The sequence below is a fragment of the Rhinoderma darwinii genome, chromosome 11 (assembly GCF_050947455.1).
Source record: "Rhinoderma darwinii isolate aRhiDar2 chromosome 11, aRhiDar2.hap1, whole genome shotgun sequence".
In the NCBI taxonomy this organism is placed as follows: Eukaryota; Metazoa; Chordata; class Amphibia; order Anura; family Rhinodermatidae; genus Rhinoderma; species Rhinoderma darwinii.
The window spans coordinates 101,238,717-101,263,875 of NC_134697.1; the positions used below are offsets into that span (position 1 = coordinate 101,238,717).

Below are 25,159 nucleotides of genomic sequence, written 5' to 3' on the forward strand. Positions count from 1 at the left end.
TATATAGCCGGTACACATTATATAGCCGGTACACCCCCGTCCACATTATATAGCCGGTACACATTATATAGCCGGTACACCCCCGTCCACATTATACAGTCGGTACACCCCCGTACACATTATATAGCCGGTACACCCCCGTTCACATTATATAGCCGGTACACCCCCGTACACATTATATAGCCGGTACACCCCCGTACACATTATACAGCCGGTACACCCCCGTCCACATTATATAGCCGATACACCCCCGTACACATTATATAGCCGGTACACCCCCGTCCACATTATATAGCCGGTACACATTATATAGCCGGTACACCCCCGTCCACATTATATAGCCGGTACACATTATATAGCCGGTACACCCCCGTCCACATTATATAGCCAGTACACCCCCGTACACATTATACAGTCGGTACACCCCCGTACACATTATATAGCCGGTACACCCCCGTACACATTATATAGTCGGTACACCCCCGTACACATTATATAGCCGGTACACCCCCGTTCACATTATATAGCCGGTACACCCCCGTTCACATTATATAGCCGGTACACCCCCGTTCACATTATACAGTCGGTACACCCCCGTACACATTATACAGCCGGTACACCCCCGTTCACATTATATAGCCGGTACACCCCCGTACACATTATATAGCCGGTACACCCCCGTACACATTATATAGCCGGTACACCCCCGTACACATTATACAGCCGGTACACCCCCGTACACATTATATAGCCGATACACCCCCGTACACATTATATAGCCGGTACACCCCCGTCCACATTATATAGCCGGTACACATTATATAGCCGGTACACCCCCGTCCACATTATATAGCCGGTACACATTATATAGCCGGTACACCCCCGTCCACATTATATAGCCGGTACACCCCCGTACACATTATATAGCCGGTACACCCCCGTACACATTATATAGCCGGTACACATTATATAGCCGGTACACCCCCGTACACATTATACAGTCGGTACACCCCCGTACACATTATACAGTCGGTACACCCCCGTACACATTATATAGCCGGTACACCCCCGTACACATTATATAGCGGGTACACCCCCGTACACATTATATAGCCGGTACACCCCCGTACACATTATATAGCCGGTACACCCCCGTACACATTATACAGCCGGTACACCCCCGTACACATTATACAGCCGGTACACCCCCGTACACATTATACAGCCGGTACACCCCCGTACACATTATATAGCCGGTACACCTCCGTACACATTATACTGTCGGTACACCCCCGTACACATTATACTGTCGGTACACCCCCGTACACATTATATAGCCGGTACACCCCCGTACACATTATATAGTCGGTACACCGCCGTACACATTATATAGCCGGTACACCCCCGTACACATTATATAGCCGGTACACATTATATAGCCGGTACACCCCCGTCCACATTATATAGCCGGTACACCCCCGTCCACATTATATAGCCGGTACACCCCCGTTCACATTATATAGCCGGTACACCCCCGTCCACATTATATAGCCGGTACACCCCCGTCCACATTATATAGCCGGTACACCCCCGTACACATTATATAGCCGGTACACCCCTGGACACATTATATAGCCGGTACACCCCCGTACACATTATATAGCCGGTACACCCCCGTACACATTATACAGCCGGTACACCCCCGTCCACATTATATAGCCGATACACCCCCGTACACATTATATAGCCGGTACACCCCCGTCCACATTATATAGCCGGTACACATTATATAGCCGGTACACCCCCGTCCACATTATATAGCCGGTACACATTATATAGCCGGTACACCCCCGTCCACATTATATAGCCAGTACACCCCCGTACACATTATACAGTCGGTACACCCCCGTACACATTATATAGCCGGTACACCCCCGTACACATTATATAGTCGGTACACCCCCGTACACATTATATAGCCGGTACACCCCCGTTCACATTATATAGCCGGTACACCCCCGTTCACATTATATAGCCGGTACACCCCCGTTCACATTATATAGCCGGTACACCCCCGTTCACATTATACAGCCGGTACACCCCCGTTCACATTATATAGCCGGTACACCCCCGTTCACATTATATAGCCGGTACACCCCCGTACACATTATATAGCCGGTACACCCCCGTACACATTATACAGCCGGTACACCCCCGTACACATTATATAGCCGATACACCCCCGTACACATTATATAGCCGGTACACCCCCGTCCACATTATATAGCCGGTACACATTATATAGCCGGTACACCCCCGTCCACATTATATAGCCGGTACACATTATATAGCCGGTACACCCCCGTCCACATTATATAGCCGGTACACCCCCGTACACATTATATAGCCGGTACACCCCCGTACACATTATATAGCCGGTACACATTATATAGCCGGTACACCCCCGTACACATTATATAGCCGGTACACATTATATAGCCGGTACACCCCCGTACACATTATATAACCGATACACCCCCGTACACATTATACAGCCGGTACACCCCCGTCCACATTATATAGCCGTACACCCCCGTCCACATTATATAGCGGGTACACCCCCGTCCACATTATATAGCGGGTACACCCCCGTCCACATTATATAGCCGGTACACCCCCGTCCACATTATATAGCCGGTACACATTATATAGCCGGTACACCCCCGTCCACATTATATAGCCGGTACACATTATATAGCCGGTACACCCCCGTCCACATTATATAGCCAGTACACCCCCGTACACATTATACAGTCGGTACACCCCCGTACACATTATATAGCCGGTACACCCCCGTACACATTATATAGTCGGTACACCCCCGTACACATTATATAGCCGGTACACCCCCGTTCACATTATATAGCCGGTACACCCCCGTTCACATTATATAGCCGGTACACCCCCGTTCACATTATATAGCCGGTACACCCCCGTTCACATTATACAGTCGGTACACCCCCGTACACATTATATAGCCGGTACACCCCCGTTCACATTATATAGCCGGTACACCCCCGTACACATTATATAGCCGGTACACCCCCGTACACATTATACAGCCGGTACACCCCCGTACACATTATATAGCCGATACACCCCCGTACACATTATATAGCCGGTACACCCCCGTCCACATTATATAGCCGGTACACATTATATAGCCGGTACACCCCCGTCCACATTATATAGCCGGTACACATTATATAGCCGGTACACCCCCGTCCACATTATATAGCCGGTACACCCCCGTACACATTATATAGCCGGTACACCCCCGTACACATTATATAGCCGGTACACATTATATAGCCGGTACACCCCCGTACACATTATATAGCCGGTACACATTATATAGCCGGTACACCCCCGTACACATTATATAACCGATACACCCCCGTACACATTATACAGCCGGTACACCCCCGTCCACATTATATAGCCGTACACCCCCGTCCACATTATATAGCGGGTACACCCCCGTCCACATTATATAGCGGGTACACCCCCGTCCACATTATATAGTCGGTACACCCCCGTCCACATTATATAGCCGGTACACCCCCGTACACATTATATAGCCGGTACACCCCCGTACACATTATATAGCCGGTACACCCCCGTACACATTATATAGTCGGTACACCCCCGTCCACATTATATAGCCGGTACACCCCCGTACACATTATATAGCCGGTACACCTCCCGTACACATTATACAGTAGGTACACCCCCGTACACATTATATAGTCGGTACACCCCCGGACACATTATATAGGTTTGCCGGTCCCTCTGATATCGGCGGGTTCGGCTGACTGTCCTGTAACGTATACGAGCGCCCTTCGACTGTTTCTGCAGTTTCTTTTCAGTGTCAGTTTCTGCCTCACAGATGCCGGGACCATCCCCCACACGTAAAGACAGGACACAGGGACCAGGCACAAGAGCTAGCAATTAACTGGAAGAATTTAGGAAGAAAACGAAGGGCTCGTTCAGACGAGAGTATAAGCCGTGCGTGTGATGGATGTTAAAACAGCGGCCGTCACACTGACACATGTACTTCAATGGGGCCGTTCACACTGACGTTGCTGCAACTGAGCGTGCGGAGGGTCCGTGAAGAATCAGACCAGGTCCTACTTACCTGCGTGTCACCCATCCTTCGAGACTCCGGTCTATGGAGGATCAGCGATAATGCGACTGCAGCTTTCCACGCCCGAGGTTTCCCGCGCTCGTCAGACGGTAGCCTGTTTGTTCTCCTCCGATAAGGACGACCAACAGAACTCAGTCTAAACAAAACACGTAGGGGAGAGTCCGGTCTATAAGGCCTTATTCAGACGGGCGTGTCCGTTTTATGTCGACAAAAAAATGGAGCGCATTTCAGTTGAGTGTGGCATCAGTTCTTCATGCCAGTGTTCCTGAAATGCCTGTTTGTCGTCCGTGTGCTGTCCGTCTTTTTCAGGACACGCAGTGAGTTTCACGCAAGGACGTACGCTGCATGAAATATGCTGCATGTGTGAACAGCCCCATTGATTTCCGTTATTTCAACAGACAGCACACGAAAGTAAAATACGTGCGTCTGTATAAGGCCTCGTTCACATCTGCGCTGAAGGCACCATTAGGGGCCACCGTTGGAGATCCGGCCGAAATTATTCGAGACAATAGCGCAGTATGCTACTCTACTGTCTCTGGTAAAATCACGGCCACACCGCCCGAAAGCCGGCGGAACCTATTCAAGTCAATGGGCCGGTGTTGTCAGTTGTGCACCGGAACCGTTTCTTCTGTTATTCCCTTGTTCTGCTCCTCTGACGGAGCCAAATAACGGAACACACCGACGCAGGTGTGAACGAAGCCTTAGGCCCAAGAGTCTTCAATCATATTAAAATCGGCCAGGTTCACACCGCGATTGGGGACAGCGTTTGGTGTAGATGCGGAGAATTTCTCCAGGTTTGCCCATAGGACTTTCATTAGCCAAGAGTAGGAGAAACGAGTGTCCATTTGGTATGTATGTCAATATACTTCGTCTCAACCGCATTCGAATACTCGATCTAATACAATTATAAGCAAAAAAAAAACATGTATATGAAACGATATCCATATATATATATATTCAATAGCAGATGTATGGAGCTGTATTTGCACACTACGGGGCATACGTTCTCCCGAATCAGACATGGTGTGATCTCGCCTGATCTGCGAGTCACTATTCAGGACGCTCATATCTTGGTCACAGTGGAGAGCGGTTACAGAGCGTCTCTCCGGAGGACCGGTCCTGTATTACACAGACAACACACTGATGAATGGGCACTGTGTAATACTTCATTTCTCCTGTGGTGGCGCTGCAGGGAAACTGAACACTTACTGCCAGGTTTCCCCACACGGATCGCTGGGGCCATAGATGTAGATGTATGGCGGCCAAATCCACCAATTTGCCTTTTAATGTACATAGCAACATCCCGACTCTCCCCAAACGGCAGATGTTGAGGGACAAACGGTCGGGTATATTGAATTTCAACATGCCCGATACTTTTATAAGCCGCTGCCAGGGGAGTCAGGAGGAAGAGTTGACGGCCAAACATCTTACGTGTATGGCCAGCTGTACTGCCAGGTTTCCCCACAGATTTCAGCTGACCGCTGGGGGTCCTAGCAGAGGGCACTTTGTGATCATCTTATTGTCAAGGGACCCATCTAACAAGTATGAACGGTCCAAAGCGGAGAACCCCTTTCCAATTTGCCCTTTGTTTCAAAGAAGACACCAGGGCAGGGATATTACACAATACAGTAAATTATAAGTCATGTTAATACAGATAGAGAAGACAGCCACCCAAGGGGGGGGGGGGGGCAAAATGGGACCCCTTCTATATACCAAGGATGCACCAGCGTTGCCCGGGGAAGGCTTTAGTGTCAGCATTTACCTACTCGTTTCCACGCCCAATGAAAAGTAAGAGACGTTGTTTTGCACATAGTGAGCACCTTATTTCCGACCCCGACTCGAAAAGTCAGCGGGGCACTTAATTGGTGTAAACGCACCCACTGCGTTATAAATTGGTCTGACCACTTTCCCGTTACTAGCGCTCCACAATATCATAGACTCGGGAGAGCGGAGTGGATTGGTTAATGTGTCAGGACGTGTTTATCAGAGAGGAGCAAAGTCCACAAATATTGTGACACAGTCCCGGGGCGGAGGGGGGGGGGGGGGGGGAGCGAGAAAGTGAGGAGGAAAAATAAGCCCTGGCCGTTCACAGACCAACGAGCCTGACAGAAGGAAAGAGAAAACCACCGATGTGAATCCTTCTCAAAGATATATCAGTCGTGCTTGTTACCATTTCCTACAAACCGTACTGATTTATAGGACCGTACCCATATAACCCACAGTGATTGAGGGCTCAGAGAAGCAGGCGCCGCACCCTGGAGGTCATTTATGGCTGCGTTCACACCATGTTTGCACCTTACATCAGCAGACGGTATCCAGACATAGTGCCCAATACCCATAGGCCTGCGTGGCCACCTCTCAATTCATTTTTTGAATGGAAAATACCCCTTTAATATTAAAAGGGGCAGTCTCATGTCAACCAGTCTCCATGTCTTATTAGGGCATATGAACATCAAATGGGGGGGGGGGGGGTATCGAGACCACTATGTAAGGGAGTCTCCTACCCGGGGGACATGACCCATCCATGCATTACACGGCCTGCTAGTCATCTGAATTGCTGCCATGTAATACTACATTTTCCCTGCAGCGGCCTCATCTAGGGGCCAATACCCCCGACTACAGTGTCTGATGGGACATGGCACCATTATTTTATCGTATGAAGTCGGAGGCGCACAGAGGTCTATGGGTACAATATTATGGAGTTGTAATATACTCATGTATGACTTATAGACTACGGAGGAATTTTTTTAGCTTGACCCTTTAGGACTTTGTTTGACCACAGGTCATCTCCACCGACATTATCCCCACATTATTGATGTCACCCTGAAGGTGAAAAGTTACAATGTGGACCTGCACCGTGATGAGCGGCGGCTTGTGTGCGGTGTCTAACTGGTTTTTCAGGCTTTCGAGACTCTATACAATTCAGTGAAAGGTTAAAGTGCAAATAAAAAGGAGCCTGGCCGGAGGGTAAACATGTTATTGTGCACCACGAGAACGCAGCCGGCGTCACATATCATGGCATTATATTCCCACTTATTCCGTTTTTGGATTGTAGGAGTAGACGGAGTGCCCCGGGGAGAACTTACATACTCCATGCAGATGTTGCGCTTGGTCGGATTTGAACCTAGGACCCCAGCACTAGAAGGTCGCCTCATGGCCATATGACCCCGTAACAGTGACAGCAAGGGAATCCAAATGACAGAGCTTGTACAAGGTTCCCATAACAGTGAAACCAAGAGAACGCCTCAGATACAGTCCCAGCCACAGGACCACCATAAACGAGACAATAAGAGTACCCCCTAATGCAGGGTCTGCCACAGGATCCCCATAACAGTGACCACGAGATAAGCCCTCAAATACCGTGTCAGCCGCAGAAACCTCATGACAATAGAAACCAAAATCCTTCATGGGTGGAGGAATGTGACCTGTGTGATTAGGGTCTGCGGGAGGGTGGCAGGGTCGCTCTAGAGGTCATGTTCCAGTACAACCTCCTCACCACCCTCCTTGTAACGCCGGTGACGGGTGCCGCTCCTGCCGGAACTCCCCATCGCCGGGTCTCGTACCTACTTCGGCCTGGTACTGCCTCTCTCCCAGGCCGCCGGCATCTGTTTCCCGCGGCTGCCTCTTAAAGGGCTAGCACGCAATAAATTCCCTTATCCAATCCCCGTTGCCCCCAGGACTATTAAAGGCATCTCCACTATCCACCTGGTACCTGAGCAACACTGGAACAACTTAGCTGTATCCTGCAAAGGTTGCTGTGTGCATCTGATTCCAGTCCGCTATTGCTATCTGTTGTCAACCTGTATCCAGCCGGCTATTGCTATCTGTTGTCAGCCTGTATTCAGATATCCGCTGTCTGTCTTGTCCAGCCGTCATCAGTCAGCGCCCTGCTACCCGCTATCTGCCTATGCTCAGCTACCCACTACCTGCCTGTGTCCAGCGATCAATTATCAGCTTCCACCCAGCTGCCCGAGTTCAGTTCAGTTTACCTCCTACGGTCGTTGACAAGCCTGAAGCTTCCATCAATCAAGGAACCATCTACCGGTTCCTGTTCTACTGGGCCAGCAGCTATTCCACTATACCTCAAGAGGTAGCGACCTTAGTGGTGGCCCCAAGCCAAATCGGTGGAGTAGCCCAGTGGGTCCACAACCTGCTGGTCATAACACATCCCTACAATACATTATGTGCCACTTCCAGCAGATGTGCCACGGTTTTGCCACCACGTATAGAGTATAAAGCGGCCTGTCCTGTGTGGTTACATACCGCTATTTTTGAATGAGCAGATTCATCAATTTTTCCCATGATGGAAACTGTCGGACCTCTCTGAAGAGGATCTATTACTGCGGGATAACTTGGGAATGTCTCCTCCAGTCCTGGCTTATGGCTCTGGACTTCTAGACCTTTATAAGCCCTGAATACCGATGAGCAGCTTCTTACTTTAATCTTCAGGAGAAAACACGTGGAAGTGACCAAGGCAGGCATTAGTAAGCAGCACTAGGACCAGTGGCACGGAGGTCTGGTCATGGTGGGACATCATTCATAAATAGTGCACCATGAGTTCTGTCGTGGTGTTGTGTACATGGTAAGAAGACGCCATTATAGTGGAGACTTTTAGGAAATTATATGGACAGTGGTTCATATGAGGAGATGTCGGACGGTTCAGTAGAAAAAAATTGTACCCAAATTATCATGTGGAGTGAGCGGAACAGCAGCTCGGCCATGTCTACGTCTGTAAGTCTCACGGCTGCATCATCACCATCCCAGCAGTCAAAGTCTGATCCCCTCCTTATCAGCTGCCCTTTGTATGGAGCTGGGAGACTTGTGTGTATATAGAAAGTGCCGCTCGTGGACTCGTACACAATAGTTATAGGTGCCAGGGGATCAGACGTGTACGCAAAGGACAATAGATCTCGACCAGCTTATCTGTGCGCAGCTGCTCCATCTCAATGGTTGGTTATCAGCGAGCCAAACACATCGAGTGGCCGCAGATGGTCAGGGATAGTCATCAACTGATTCAATACCGGCACCAGAAGAGCCCAAGACACCATCTCCAGGAGCCTGGGTTCTCAATCTGTGGTATCTGGGGGCACATGCCACACGTGCTTTTATTAGGCAGCGCAGTGTATGATCATAGACTTGGCTGTCTTTTAATGTAATGTGTTTAAGTAGGGAGAACTTGAGTTAGGTTTAGGTCCCTTCAGATGGCCCGATAACCCCACCGATCACTAGAACGAAGCTGCAAAAAGTGCCCGGGTGAGCGCAGTGCCGCTTCGGATCCAGTCTATGAGCCCGTACACCAACAGTTCGGCTTTCCGAGGAAAGTCGATCAGAAACTAAGTGCTACAGCGACACCCGAGCTCTTCTGCCGCTTCGTCTTAGCGATCGGTGGGGTCTCAGTACTTAGAGCCCCACCGATCAAACTTCTGATGTACCAAAAGTTGTCACACTTTAAGGGTAAAAACACTCTGCTGCTACCGTATTACGCTGCGGATTTGCCGCAATAGAATCGGATGCAGAAAATCCGCAGTTTATATGCCTGTGTGTTCCTACCCGAACACTGGACATGCCATGCGTCTGGGGGGGGGGTCTTTATGACAATTGGTTCTTTTATCAAGTACTTCTGCCATGTGTGGAAGTAAAGCCCCTATTACACCAGACAATTTTGGCCGATGCAAGGACAGCTCATTGATCGGCGCTCGTTTGCTCCGGTCACATGGAGCTATATATGGGGACTAGAGCTCGTTACTCCGATCGCTTGTCCCCATAAATTATCATCATGTCGGCAGCGCGTCTCCCGGTTTACACACAAGATGTGCCGCTGACAAGAACCAGATTCGTTTTTTAAATCGATACGACCGGCAGCTGATCCAGCTTTTGCTCGTTATCTGCTGATCGCTGCGCGGTTTACTCAGGGTAATTATATGAACGCTTGTCTGCCCGATAATCGCCCCAGGTAAATGGCCTTTAATCTGCCATGTCAGCGTTTTACAGGCTGACATAATGTGATCCTGCCAGGGCTGTAAAGTACTTTAATGACTTCAAGCCGGCAATGTCCCATCACACACTAAACACCTGCTGCAGCGGCGGAGACAAAGGTAACAGCACAGAGGCGGAGGTCCCAAAATCATTGCCTATGGATCCACCACCTTGATCTGAGCCGGCTGTGTGAGACTAAAACATAGCTGATTCGTTCAGGAAACAGCGCCACTCCTGCCCATGGTCTGTGTCCGGTATTGCAGATTAGCCCCAATGAGATGAATTCATACAACCCTTTAAAGTGGAACTCTGGATTGAGGCTACAATAAAAATTATATTACTGGGTCATCTGCCCATATGCAGTATGGACGTCATTCTACAAGGGGTTAAAATGCCAGAAATGAAGGGTTTTCTGGAGCGGGAGGGCAGCTGCATAATACAGCCATTGTCACACTCCAGACCACGCGGGCACTGATACTGCACCGCCACAAATTGACAAAGATTGTGTCACGATCTCGTTATGGATGTGAGCGGGCGCGAGCGCTGGAGCTTCTGCTACACACATCCCCAGAGGACACGCTACATCCCGGCACATGCCAGGAACGTGGAGGGGTCCATATTAACATGTGATAGAAAGAGTCTGGCAAAAGTTTGAGCTACCAGATGGATAGATCCATGCCATCGTAGACTACTTCTCAATATCCCGGCGGTCCCAATACTAGAGCGGTCATATCCCTGGATGCTGTGAAGGCGTCTGAAAGTGTTGAATGGGCAGATCTGTGGGCTGTTCTAGAAAAGATCGGCTGCGGCCCGAATTGCATCAGGTGGGTTAAATTGCTCTACCAAGCTCTGAATACACACTAAGGCTTATGGGGCATCGTCGGAGGAATATTCTTGGCATATGGTCAATGCGGCAGGGTTGCCTTCTTTCGTCGCGGCAGGGTTGCCTTCCTTGGCCGCGGCAGGGTTGCCTTCCTTGGCCGCGGCAGGGTTGCATTCCTTGGCCGCGGCAGGGTTGCATTCCTTGGCCGCGGCAGGGTTGCCTTCTTTGGCCGCGGCAGGGTTGCCTTCTTTCGTCGCGGCAGGGTTGCCTTCCTTGGCCGCGGCAGGGTTGCCTTCTTTCGTCGCGGCAGGGTTGCCTTCTTTCGTCGCGGCAGGGTTGCCTTCTTTCGTCGCGGCAGGGTTGCCTTCTTTCGTCGCGGCAGGGTTGCCTTCTTTCGTCGCGGCAGGGTTGCCTTCTTTCGTCGCGGCAGGGTTGCCTTTTGGCCCTGCTATTGGAACTGGGATGTAGCCGCCATCATGTATATTAAGGGGTCACCCCCAGGTTGAAGGCTTGTGGTACGGTGGAGGGCAGAGTGACACTAGAAGCGGACGACTTGTTAGCATAGCAGATGAATCACTGCCGGTGGCTATTATCATTCAGCTTGGGGAAAGTTGAGGCTATGTAAATGTTTTTATATAAAAATGTCTAATCAGTGTTTGGTGCAACTTTCTAATTACTTTTTATGAAAAAAAAAAAAGTTTACTTTTTGAGATACAGCTGCTTCGGGTTCGGCGGGTCCGGAAAGTCTCTGACACGCAGGATCTACAGGTTATCGATCACATGTAAGTTCTGAACTGGAGTTTTACATGGCACCATTTTAGGGTACACAGGACTTAAGACTCCGTTCCGCGCAGCTTTCCGCCAAAACGGTGCCCTGACTGACACAAATGGAAAGCATAGGTTTCTGTATGCATCATTGATTTCAATGGTGACGGATCCGGTGCCAATGGTTTCCATCGTTTTGACGGAATGAATAGCGCGGTCGACTGTATTGATTTAGTCAAAACTATGAAACACGTACACAACTGAGAAACGGAAACCATTGGCACCGGATCCGTCACCATTGAAATCAACGATGATTCAAACAGAAACCTATGCTTTCCGATTGTGTCAGTCAGGGCTCCGTTAAGACGGGAAGCTCCATGGAACGCCGGAACGGGACCCTGACGCAGAAGTGAACGAAGCCTTACAAACTCTTGTTCCTTTTTCTGATTAAACAATTCTGCTTTTCCATCTTTTTTTCTTTTAACGGCATTCACCGTGCAGGATAAATAACGCAATAGTTTTATAGTGCGAGTGGTTTACGGTTGCGTGATAACAAGGTGTAGTATATATAATATGTATGAAAGCATTTTGGGGCATATTTGATCTTTGTTTCTTTTATATTTTTGAGCACCTATTTTTTTTTCCAATTAATGGCTTCAATATTACACTGCGATAATTCTGTGTTGCAGGTTGTTATGCCTGTCAGTGTAAAACTGACAGGCATCCTAAAAGGCACCGCCTCTCTCAGAGCCTAAAAGGGCATACACAGAGGGCAGACCTGGGGGGGCGCTATTTAGGCCCCCGGGTGCCAGGACAACCAATCATCACCTAGCGGTTGTGTTGAAGTATACAATGTGTTCTCATGAAAACAACCAATGTCCATATGCCCTACGAGCCTTATGGACATCATGGAGGGGGGATCCCTGCATGGGACCCCCATCTAGGAGGCAGAAAAGATAGCCACTGAGTTACAGCAGACTCGAGCCGTCCATGGATCATCTGAATGGCCGCCTTATAAGACTACATTTCCCATGCCGATTCTTTTGGACCGGACTATGCGACTAGGAAGCTTGGTTGATGATGATGGGGGGGGCTTTCTCTACCAGCCAGGGATTCTGGACCGCGTAAGGTTAAGGCTGTAGGCCGCATGCCCACTTCAGTTTTATTCGTCAGGGTGCGCTCCATTTTATTTAACTGGTAGCACCCTAACACGTTCGTTTCTATGGGGCCATGCGTACTTCTGTGGTTTGTTGTTTTAACGGAATTCTGTGTCCGTTCCGTCAATAATTGGACAGGTCCTACTCCGGTCTGTTTTTAGCATAACAGTCTCGGGCCTTTTCATTGATTTGGTCCGTGAAACAACGGACTGCACACAGAAGCCATCCGCGTGCAGCCCGTCATTAACAACCGTACGACGGCCAATGGAGGTGTGCATGTGGCCTGAGGGCCTGTTCACATCAGCGTTGGCTTTCCGTTCCGGGGTACCGTGGGAGGTTTCCGCCGGATGAACCCCACAACGGAAAGTCAAACTGAAACCACAGCTTCCGTCACCATTGATATCAATGATGATGGAAACATTGCTAACGGTTTCCGTTCCTCACCATTCCGGCAGGTTTCCATTTTTCGAACGAAATCAATAGCGGAGTTGACTGCGGAAAGCCAACGCTGATGTGAACAGGCCCTTATATAAAAGGGAAAAAAATAATAATCCATCACACACTGGCTGTCAAAAATACTAATATAGATTTTGATTCCATTATAAATTGACATGTGCAGAATATTTTCCATCAGACATCACCAGAACAATTTCCAGCGCGATCTGACCAAAGATACGAAACACATCACCAGATGACATGTGAATACGGCAAGAAACGATGGAGAACAGCGGGCACCTTGGGTCTCCTTGCCCCTTCCACGCCCTCCGTTTCATGCCCGTTTGGCCTACAGTTGAATAGTTGCGGTGAGACTGACTGGTTGCTAGGGATGTGCTGCCTGACAACCCCACATAAGAGCAGATACGTAGCAACAAGCCGGCGCTTCTTTAAAATACCGAGAACATATTGGGGGAAGTGATTGTGCGCTGCAGTTTTCTAGCGTAGAAAAGTTGCAATTTGCACAAAAAAAGCTTTGCAATCAAGTTTTTCCCCTCAACTTTTGCATTTTTTACGCCACAACGTTAAAAAAGTAGGCGGGACTTATAGATGGGGCACGGCGACACCCAGATGGTCAAATTCTCTATCATTTATGCCTGGCGTAGATTTCCCTTTCTGGCACATGGACCGCCAGAGATGCGCCTAATTTATCAAGAGGTGAGGGTCTCATAATAAACTAGGCGCAATTTATATTAAAGGGGTTTTCTCATAATCGATATTTATCACTCCTACTGGACATATCACAGAGCATGCCCACAACACTTACCACAGGAGACAAACGGGGGAACTTAAGCCTGGTGATTCATATGCTAGCCTTAAATAGGTGATAGCAGTCGGACCCCCACCGATCATATATTTAAGACCCTTACTGATCCCAAGAAGACGCTTACCTGGCTGTCCCTGTGCGACCCATATGAATGAAGCGCTACTGCGCATGCTCGGCCACCGCTCCGTTCATTATCTAAGGGGCTGCCGGAATGGTGAGCGCTATTTCCGGCAACTCCATAGACAGTGAAAGGAGCGGGGGCTGACAATGGACAGTACCGCTCCATTCATATGGGACGCACAGGGACAGCCATGTAAGCATGTCCTCGGGATCAGTGGGGGTCCCAGCGGTTGGACACCTACCGATCAGATATTTAATCGCCTATCCTGTGGGAAAACCCCTTTAAAGACTAGCATATGAGTCATCAATCTTCATAAATTTCCCCCACTGTCTCTTATGGGCAAGCGTTGTGGGCATGCTCTGTGACATGTCCAGTAGGAGGAGGAGCTCAGCAGTCTCCATCTACGGTGGATTCTGCGTTATCCACCTTTAGTGTAATGGCAGGAAGGAGGTGAAGGGAAAGTGAGCCCTAATCTACCCACCGCCCTGTCCCTGCCTACTTGCAACGACCCGCCCTAGGCGACGGGGTACAACTGGGCGGCGGTCCCTACGCTGTCTAAGTGCACGGGAGAACAAACCGGGAACACGCAAGGGAAGGGGCAGTAGCCCACGGAACGCCGCGAGGAAACGGAGCGGAATGAGTAGTCAGGACCAGGATAAGGTGGAGTATACCCAAGTGAGCACGGAGGAGGAAGCAAGCCGGAGGCAAAGCAAAGCAGGTTAAGCAGAACAGCAGCAAGGCAGAAGCACGGCAGAAGCAGGCTGGAGCAAGCAGCAGTGAGGCCAGGAATCCAGAAGAATTACAAGCACTGAGGGAGAGAACAGGGCAGGTAATAAAGGACAGGGGGCGGAGCTAACTCCGACTGACCAGGCCGCGATAGGCTCTCCCACTCCTGAGCCTGCCACCCTGGTTGGTGGGAGATGGTGTCAGTCGAACAGGTCTGGCCTCAGGTGTGGATTGATTAATCCCAGGAGTATACCTAGACGTAGTACCTGGCAGATCCCTAACATTTAGCTTTATAATAATGGTGTTAACTTTCAAAATAATCCTGCCTGTGATGATGAGATGACTGCTGAGAAGTGATCTCAACGGAACAGGAAGGATCAGTCTACTGAGTGGCTCAGTGGCCAGTGTGAAAACTGCAAGATTTCAGGAGGTTTTTGGGAAAAAAATAATAATTAAAAATAATATAGCTCAACAATTTTCCTTTAACTTATACATAAGTCTTCCTAAGACTCTACCATCGTCTTTCCAGAATGACAACTAATTGCACACGGTGTAGGACAACAGGGTGATGGTTCTTCTCCCCATTGAGCCCTCCTAATCTCAATGTCTATATCTTAGAAACAAGCACAATTGGCCACTTTATTTTTTTTCTTTCTTTTTTACTGTGAGAAGAACCCACAGGAAAGCCAAGCAAGCTGAGGGAGGACATTTATACTTCATGCTGATGGTTTCCACTAAGACATGGGGCAACAAAACATTTTAGTGGAAATCACCCCGGTAATGTGAAGAAGAAGGCACCTGGTGTCATACATTAATAGGTCAATAGTCAGCGAGCACCGTACAAAGATCGTCCAAAAATACAAAGTGACAACTTTAGTTCATGGCCTGTTGGTGTCTCTTCACAAAGGCCCAGAGGACATTCTCACAAAATGGACATGAAAGGGTTAATATGTATATGTGACTGTATGAGAGGCACAAATCCCACTAAAGTCAATTTGTCTCAAAGACCACCACTTTAAGGTTGGAGCCGTCACGATGATCAGCCCCCTGTACCCCGGAGAACAGCTGTGGGGAAATCTTGCATTATTCAGGTGCATAAAGTCAAGCACACAGCCATGCGATCTCCATAGATAAACATTGCTCGTCGTGCCTCTGGAAGTGACATCAGCAGCAGAACGGTGTCCCCGGGGCTCTCATGGTCGCTGCACACAAACCTGAGATCACTATGCACAATGCCAAGTGTCGGCTGGGGTGGTGTAAAGCACGACACCACTGGACTCCATGAAAGCTTTGGAGGGATGAATGACGTCTCACTGGCGGTCTGATGGAGGAATCGGAGTTTGACGGATGCCAGGAGAACGCTACCTACCAGAATGCATAGTGCCTACTGTAACATTTGGTGGCGGAGGGGTTTGGGTTCTTATTTCCAGTGAAGGATAACGTAAAGCCCAGTTGCACATGACTCGGAACGTTTTTCATGGCACCCGATTGGGTCTGTGAAAACTTTCACTTTAGTGGGTGAATCGGGTCTGACCATGGAACATGTCCCATCTTTCCACGGACGGGACTCGGGCTGCACACACCGCCATGTGCATTAGGGGTATTCCTATCTCAGACAATTATCCCATATTCTCAGGATTTGCCATTAATGTCTGATAGATACAGGTCCAAACTCTGGGACCCGCACCTATCTTGAGAAAGGGGGACCCATGTTCCCATCTGGTGATGAGACAACTGGCCACCGTATCAAGGCAGAGACTCAGCTGAGAGGCGGCCGGATTCTGAAAACAGCCAAGCTCGCCGTGCTACGGTGTTTCCGTAAATCCTATTCACTTCTATGGGAGTTACGGAAACAGCGTAACTCAGCGAGCCATAAAAACACGTTACGATGCGTTGGTGTGAAGGAACTCGAATCCGGACCTTTCCCGATACGCCAATTGTGAGCCAGACCTGCTCATCAAACATGGGTGTCTGATCTCACAAACACTTTTTGGCTGAATAAGCAAAAATTCCCACAGACACCCAAAAGCCTTATAGAAAGCCCCCAGAAGAGTGGAAGATACTTTACTGCAAAGGAGGCACCAACTCCATGTTAATGTCTATGGGTTTAGAATGGGACATCCAACAAGATATAGTGAAAAGTGGTAATTAGGTGTCCACATACTTTTGGCCATATACTGTGTATATATTTTATCACATATGTAATACATGGACGGGTCAGTGGTGGACGCCCTTCTATGACACATTCGTCAAGCTCTGATGTATTACACTACATCCCCCCTAATAAAGACATACAACAAGAACAGATCCACCAACAGCAGCCTGTTGGTGGTTTCCAGGTAGGAACACGCAATATTGTTCCTACACTGCACATTACTGTAAACCACAGGACTAGAAATTTGTTCAAAATGAATCCATTACGTTAAAAAATTAAATACATAAAAAAGGCTCAAAGGTGAGATAAAATGCGCCCACGACCGAAGCATAGAGGTTACCACGGATGGAAACGGTTAACGATAAGGAATACGTTAAGGACGTTTTGAATGATTCTAAATTTATTGGAAAAATTGCGTAAAAAATGCTCAACAGGTAGCCTTAGATTACAACGAGAAGCTATGTCAGTGGTGGGCCCCTGTGGCCCCCGGCCCCACTAAGGACACTTCCATAACTAGATGGTCTATTCTAGAGGAGACACAGCAGGAGGCAGCATTGGATAGTGAAGCCACTTTCTGCTCACGTCAAGACTCTGCAGGAGACACGAGCTGGTGAGGAGTACTGTACATCGGGGAGGGGGTCTGGGGCTGCGCCATTTCTTGGGGGCATTGGGATGAGCCGTCTTTGGATGGCATGTAGTTGAGGCATTAAATAGAATGGATGTAATGTGCAACCCTCGAAGCGTGTCAAAGGTAACATCCGAGGCCGCCATATTGTAGTGGGTTGCCCACCACTGACCAGTGCAAAAAATCTCACATATCATGGCCCTATCCTAACAAGCATTCCAATAAGGAGAAAACGGTCGATCACTTGTCCCGTTTTGGGGACCTTTCACATCTACGGCTTGTCCAATGTAAAGGGACGTTAGGAGAATGGTTTTTGTGATCATTGTAGATGCCACTTTTTGGCATTGGTCACGGTCTCCTCTCGAATGTACTCTGAAGAGCTGCTCTACTCAACACCTTCCAGATAGTCACTGCCCATGGGCATAGGACCTCGTGTGTTGGTAACATCTGCCCCGCGATCCTCCGATGTCTCATTGGTTGGAGAAGGGCCTCACTTTCACTAAATGGACATTTTTTGAAGAGCATCTTCTGTCGAGATTGCAGGGGAAATATATTGACTTTCTTACATAGACTAAAGAGCAGTCATAGCAGCAGAGGCTCCTCTCCTTCATACCAGCCCCGCAGAGAAGAAAACATTCCCACATGTCTCACCATGTTGGGCTCCAGTGCCCATGCCCGCTCCTTCCTTTTCCCAAGTTCTTTGTACAGAGCAATGTCCTTGGCATAACCTGGTTCACATTGTAATTCCTTTAGATATTCCAAGGTCCTCCGGCCGGAGGCTCCAGAGAACAGCATGGCCGGGGTGCAGCATTCTGTAGCAGGCACCACGTTGTAAAGAGAAGGGGACACCCTACGAAGTTCCAAAAGATAATGCCGACCTGCAAGCTCTGCCAACAGCATGGCATAAATAGTCAAGGCCACAAATACACGCCAGCTGAACCGTGGTCGGTGAAAAATAATGGTGTACAGCCAAGTGAGAACCAAACCAGATATTCCTCCAAGGCCAATCCACTCCAAAATCCGCACAGGCTCGGGGTTTAAGTAACCCTGCAATCTTTCTGGATGATATAGTTTTGTGTATAGGCCTCCCCCTAAAGGTTCCTTGGGGAAACGCACTTGCACCAAATGAAAGAAGGCACTGAAAATATCCGTGAACGGGACAGCATCGTCCTCAACCAGCAGGACATATTGTGGAAAGAAGATCTCCAAAGAACGAGACAGGCAAAAGGCATAATCCTGCTTCTCCTGCTCAAAACGGTTGGGGGCTTCGACCACCTGCTCGCTCACGTGGCGTGCCACCGAGGGCAAGATCTGGGAGAGGAGACAGGCATCAGTGTGCGTATCCGGCAAAGGGTCAACATTGCAAACTAAAAGCTTAAAACCTGAACAGTCTGTGCCACAGTCATTTAGCCGATCGTGAAATCCTAGGGCAACTTGCAGGAGGTAATGATATTCGGGCCGGCGTCTCGTTGTGATAATGGTGATGACAAGGGGAGTATCACTACTAGAATGTGATGCCTTCAAGATCTCCGTGGCTCTGTGGTTGCAAGGGACAGATATATTACTAGAGTCTGGGGAAACGAGTGGCAGAAAATGTTGTAAGGCGTTAGTCCCATCCTTTAAGTTTTGTTCTAAGAAATCCCGACTCAATTGCTGGAGGTGGAGTCTGCGAGAAAACAACGGAGAGTACAGGAGGCCGCGGAAGAAGAACGTGGCCAGAAGTAGAGTAAAGATGAAGAGGGCTGAGAGATGGAAGTAAGAAGTTCTGACCATGGCAGACAGGCGCATGATGTGGTTTATAGGTCACTCCATCGACATTCATGGACAACCTCTCCTTATCATGTACCGGAACCCATCACCCTCTCCGGGTCATTCATTTCCAGGCCACACGATCATCCCGTTGTGCTCTTCCCTTCAGTTAAATGCTTCAAAAATACCAAAGCTCGAAGATTAGCAGCATCCCTGAAAAATATAAAGCAAGTAGAAGCATAAATCAGGATCATATACCCCCCCCCCCCGCCAGTCACATGGACATTGTAATATAATGTTCATCACCCTAGACTATCCAATTGTATCTCCAACCGCTCCTTCCCATACAAAGCCCCACCCATCCGCGTGAACCGATGAGTAAGCATTTGGCAGACGACCTACAAGACTGACTGCCTATAAAACTATTTCTTTCCTGATAGCGGATGTGCTGCTCATTACACCACCCTCACAGACTCGGATTGTGAACCTCGGCACAAGGATTATGCAATGTTCATAAATACTACAGAGGTCGGCCAAAACAACTCCAACATGTTCTGTCGATGCCAAATTTGTCCAAGAACTGCTCGAAAAAGATTTTTGTTATAGACTGTTCATCCACGAGAAAGTCGTTCATACACCAACGGCCGAAAATGTTATTTCCGTAGGGGGCCCCGGAAATATTTACCAATAATAATGTTCTGTCTTTAGCACTGGTGGATATCTATGAGGGTTGTATGCGAATAAAGGTATAGTGCATTATATAACGTTGGCGGCCCATCTCCTGTAGTCTGTGTATAAAGGCGGTAAAGAGAAAAAACGTGGCGGTTCCAGAGTGAAGCTCGAGTATTGAGATTTAGTAATGGGCCAGTCGTAGAAGACAAAAGGGGTTCTCCAGATAGGGCACATAAAAAGAAAGCCCTAAGGGTATGTTCACACGCTGAGAGGCAGTTACGTGTGAAAAGACAGACTGTTAACAGCTGCCTCGTTTCACACGTAAAAGCTCCTCCTCGTAATTTACGAGGCGTCTGAGACGCTCGTAAACCTTGAGCCGTGCTTCATTGATTTCAATGAAGAACGGCTCAAATTACGTGGCAAAGAAGTGCCCTGCACTTCTTTGCCGAGGCAGTAAATTTACGCGTCGTCGTTTGACAGCTGTCAAACGACGACGCGTAAATAACAGGTCGTCTGCACAGTACATCGGCAAACCCATTCAAATGAATGGGCAGATGTTTGCCGACGTATTGTAGCCATATTTTCAGACGTAAAACGAGGCATAATACGCCTCGTATACGTCTGAAATTTGGCCGTGTGAACATACCCTAAGGGTGCGGAGGACCGCTGAGGATTAGAATGAAGCCCCACGTGTTGGTCCAGTGTGGGATAGTCTTAGGGGTCCAGCCAATAAACTCTTGTGTGTGAGTCGGGGACTTTGTCGATTTCCAGCATCGAGGGATCACAGTTTTAGCGGCCAAAAGGAAATGCCGTATAAGGACCATTAATAGGCGATTTGGGCCAAAGAAAACGTATAAAGTAGAACCGCTACGAGGGAGTCATGCAACAGCAACCTGGCAAATAACCCACAGGTAACGGCCACTCCACCAAAAGTGAGACATGGGACTGCCCGACGCTCCGCAACGCCAACATGCTTTAAGGTGGCTGGAACCATCTATGAAGAACCCACAGGGACACAATCACCTAGTCAGGGATCTACGAGTCTCCAGAGCCTTATGAGAAAAGTTAAAAACATTTGGTCCGATGGACTTCCAAAAACGGTTCACCTGCCTCAGATTCCCAAGCGCTGCAATATTGGGGAAGTAGTTCATCGCGTCGAGAAATGGAGTTTATTCAGACATAGTGGTATGTAGGTTGGCTCGCCAATGGTGGCTGCAGTGATGAAGCGGGGGATTCTATGGTGGCGGCGGCACAGGGAGGGACAGTAGTAAGGAGAGAAGGCAGAGGTTACAAGGAAGGACTATCTATTACCCGAGTATAATATAAGGGACTTGGTTTCAGACCTCCGGGGAACAAGTTACTTAGCGGCCTGTGGAGACGGCGGGGTTATCAGCATTAAGAGCCCGCCAGATCTATATGGCAGTCCCTACCTCTGAAGGAGCGCAGTAAAGGGTGCGCTGCCCAGTCCTAGTGCGGCAGACTGACTACAGCCAAGGGAGGGCAGTTGGAGAGACGGACAGACACCCTGAGAAATCTACACCCAGGATTGACCCAGAAAAATCTAGAAGACGGCCATAAGTCATTGTGTATAGGCAACAGACCAGCTCTGAGGGGATCTTCACACGGCCTATTTTCGGCTGTTTTACGACCGAAAATTCGGAAGCGGAGCGCCTACAAACATCGGCCCATTGATTGCAGTGGGAAATACGGCGTTCTATTCCGATGGGCCGTTTTTTGACGCGGGCGTCTTGAAAAATGGGCGCGTAAAAAAACGGGCGCTAGAGTGGCTTAAAAAATGTCTGAAAATCAAGAGCGGTTTTCCCTTGAAAGGCGCTCCTTATTTTCAGAGGTTTTAGAGTTTGCGGGTGAACAGAGCCTCACGAGGATTTCCCTGCGGACACGAGGGCAGCTGGAGGACCAGACAAAGTCGCCAAAACGGAGATGAATCTGGAGCCAGAAAAAGTGGGGTGTGTGTGGGCGAGGGCGGCGCATGGGGGAGGAGTCACCCGAACAGGAAGAACTCCCGCGCTCCCCGGGCCGAGGATCGGGTCAATATGCGGCGAGTTTTTTATTATTCCGTTCGTGTTGGACTTTCTGCCTGGCAAACGAGCGCCGATCAACAAGACAGCGCGACAATCTGCACCGCACGCTTTATGTAAACGGTTACGGAAATTAACGAACATTTTTTGGGGCTGCAAAAACGATCCGATCAGCCAAAAATGGCAGGTTTTTTTTTAATGGCACATTAACCCCTTAGTGACGGGCCTATTTTAGACCGAGCCGTTTTTCCATCACCGCGCTCATAACTTTCCTATGTTTTTCGCCGCGTGTGGGTTTGTTCTTTACAGGACGGGGCGCAGTTTTTTTAACCTTTTTTTGGTCCGGCGTTCACCTCGTGGTTGATATAGACGTGTTTGGGTCTTCGTGGTCGCAGCGATCCCGTACACGTGGATTGTTTTCTTTACACTTTTTACGGATATAATCCATTTTATAATTTTTTTTACTCTGCACTTTTTTCGTTTTTTTTTACACCCGCCGCCCCCCCCCTCCCGGGGGATTCACCAGCGATCTTTTGATGTAAATTTGGTATCGTCGTAATCGCATTGACCTGCAAAATAACGTTAAGTTGTCCGTTTTGCTGCGCGGTGAACGCCGTAAAAACAAAACCTAGAAAACCCGCTGTTTTTATCCTATTCAACCCCACAGAGAATTTTTTCCCGTTTCCCAGTACATTATAGGACACAATAAACGGAGGCGTGAAAAACAAGCCCCGATACGGCAATATGGACGGAAAAATAAAAAAATGATGGCTCGGAAGGTGAAGAAAAAAACTAAAAATGGCGGCGGCGCCAAAGGGCTAATCCTGTTTAGTGCCACATTACCAACCTGTACCCCAAAAAACAACACTCTTAAAGGGACCCTGCCATAACGAGACCTGGCTGTATGGAGAACAGACATTTGTGGAGCGGTGTCGGGCTCGTGCAGCCTGAACCCCCCGCTGCGGTATTCCTTACCTTTATTTTAGTATTTAGGCGTCACTCGCACTGTTTACCTGTAAATCTGACTTTATTGCCACCACTAACATGGCCGCCACCTATTGCTGACTGGAAGTTCACAGACAACTTCCGGCGTGACGTGTCCGACGTGCGACGTCCTTTACCAACATGGGGGATAGAAGTTTTCAAAGTCTTTACGTCACGCGTAACTGATACCTTTACCAAGATGGCCGCATTAATCCCGCCCTGTCAGAAGCTTCAGCGCTTCTCTGCACGTCATTTCCTCTTCCGGGCGGCTGTGTTGGGTTCTTCAGTGTCTTGAGGTAAATATAGTAGAATATATAAGAGAACTAATCGTGGAGTGTGGCGTAGACCTGCACGGTGGAGGGGGAGAGGGGCTGCACTGCACATGTGAGGGGGGCGACCACTCGGACTCAGTGTAACTGTCAGCGATGCTACATCCTGTGTGTGCACAGCAGAGCTGATGTAGTGCAGTGTATAATAGACGTCACATGCATCAGTTATATATACACTACATAGAAGCCCCTCATATATTCTCCATCCTGAGGCTCCTCCGTGATGTGTTATATGTGGAAACCTTCACCTCACACTGTGCCGAAATATGCAGCCATAATACCGCATAAATCACCTCAGCGACAGCGCCTAGTAATAGTGACAGCCATAGTATAACATAAATCACCTCAGTGACAGCGCCCAGTAATAGTGACAGCCATAGTACAACATAAATCACCTCAGCGACAGCGCCCAGTAATAGTGACAGCCATAGTATAACATAAATCACCTCAGTGACAGCGTCTAGTAATAGTGACAGCCATAGTACAGCATAAATCACCTCAGCGACAGCGCCTAGTAATAGTGACAGCCATAGTACAACATAAATCACCTCAGTGACAGCGCCCAGTAATAGTGACAGCCATAGTACAGCATAAATCACCTCAGCGACAGCGCCTAGTAATAGTGACAGCCATAATACAACATAAATCACCTCAGCGACAGCGCCTAGTAATAGTGACAGCCATAATACAACATAAATCACCTCAGCGACAGCGCCTAGTAATAGTGACAGCCATAATACAACATAAATCACCTCAGCGACAGCGCCCAGTAATAGTGACAGCCATAGTATAACATAAATCACCTCAGTGACAGCGTCTAGTAATAGTGACAGCCATAGTACAGCATAAATCACCTCAGCGACAGCGCCTAGTAATAGTGACAGCCATAGTACAACATAAATCACCTCAGTGACAGCGCCCAGTAATAGTGACAGCCATAGTACAACATAAATCACCTCAGTGACAGCGCCCAGTAATAGTGACAGCCATAGTACAGCATAAATCACCTCAGTGACAGCGTCTAGTAATAGTGACAGCCATAGTATAACATAAATCACCTCAGTGACAGCGCCCAGTAATAGTGACAGCCATAGTACAACATAAATCACCTCAGCGACAGCGCCTAGTAATAGTGACAGCCATAGTATAACATAAATCACCTCAGTGACAGCGCCCAGTAATAGTGACAGCCATAGTACAACATAAATCACCTCAGTGACAGCGCCTAGTAATAGTGACAGCCATAGTACAGCATAAATCACCTCAGCGACAGCGTCTAGTAATAGTGACAGCCATAGTACAACATAAATCACCTCAACGACAGCGCCTAGTAATAGTGACAGCCATAATACAGCATAAATCACCTCAGCGACAGCGTCTAGTAATAGTGACAGCCATAGTACAGCATAAATCACCTCAGCGACAGCGTCTAGTAATAGTGACAGCCATAGTACAGCATAAATCACCTCAGCGACAGCGCCTAGTAATAGTGACAGCCATAGTACAGCATAAATCACCTCAGCGACAGCGCCCAGTAATAGTGACAGCCATAGTACAACATAAATCACCT

General features: G+C 48.6%; 3 protein-coding genes across 7 annotated transcripts in view; 1 reads left to right on the forward strand and 2 right to left on the reverse strand.

The window, feature by feature from the left end:
- Positions 1–25,159, reverse strand: part of ALDOB (aldolase, fructose-bisphosphate B) — a 146,273-nt gene that overhangs the window by 22,065 nt on the left and 99,049 nt on the right. The window contains exon 1 of one of the 3 annotated variants that reach the window (XM_075842291.1): positions 23,252–23,341. The exons of 1 other annotated variant lie outside the window; for it this stretch is intronic. The gene's annotated coding sequence lies outside the window, so the exon portion shown is untranslated. Of the gene's footprint in view, positions 1–23,251; positions 23,342–25,159 lie in introns of those variants that run through there. One more of the 3 variants, XM_075842292.1, reaches the window with a different exon arrangement.
- On the reverse strand, positions 17,570–23,334 carry PGAP4 (post-GPI attachment to proteins GalNAc transferase 4). Its single transcript, XM_075842289.1, has 2 exons — positions 23,252–23,334; positions 17,570–19,778 (listed from the first exon to the last, which is right to left on the reverse strand). Exon 2 carries the CDS (start codon positions 19,602–19,604, stop codon positions 18,399–18,401), a length of 1,206 nt encoding a protein of 401 aa, XP_075698404.1. The 5' UTR covers positions 19,605–19,778; positions 23,252–23,334; the 3' UTR covers positions 17,570–18,398.
- The window catches only part of RNF20 (ring finger protein 20), a 122,599-nt gene continuing 120,866 nt past the window's right edge, over positions 23,427–25,159 (forward strand). For all 3 annotated transcript variants that reach the window (XM_075842286.1, XM_075842287.1, XM_075842285.1), the window contains exon 1: positions 23,427–23,556. The gene's annotated coding sequence lies outside the window, so the exon portion shown is untranslated. The remainder of the gene's footprint in view (positions 23,557–25,159) is intronic.

Coding starts and splice junctions, on each gene's coding strand:
- PGAP4 (XM_075842289.1), bottom strand. CDS start 19,604: ATGCGCCTGTCTGCCATGGTCAGAACTTCTTACTTCCATCTCTCAGCC.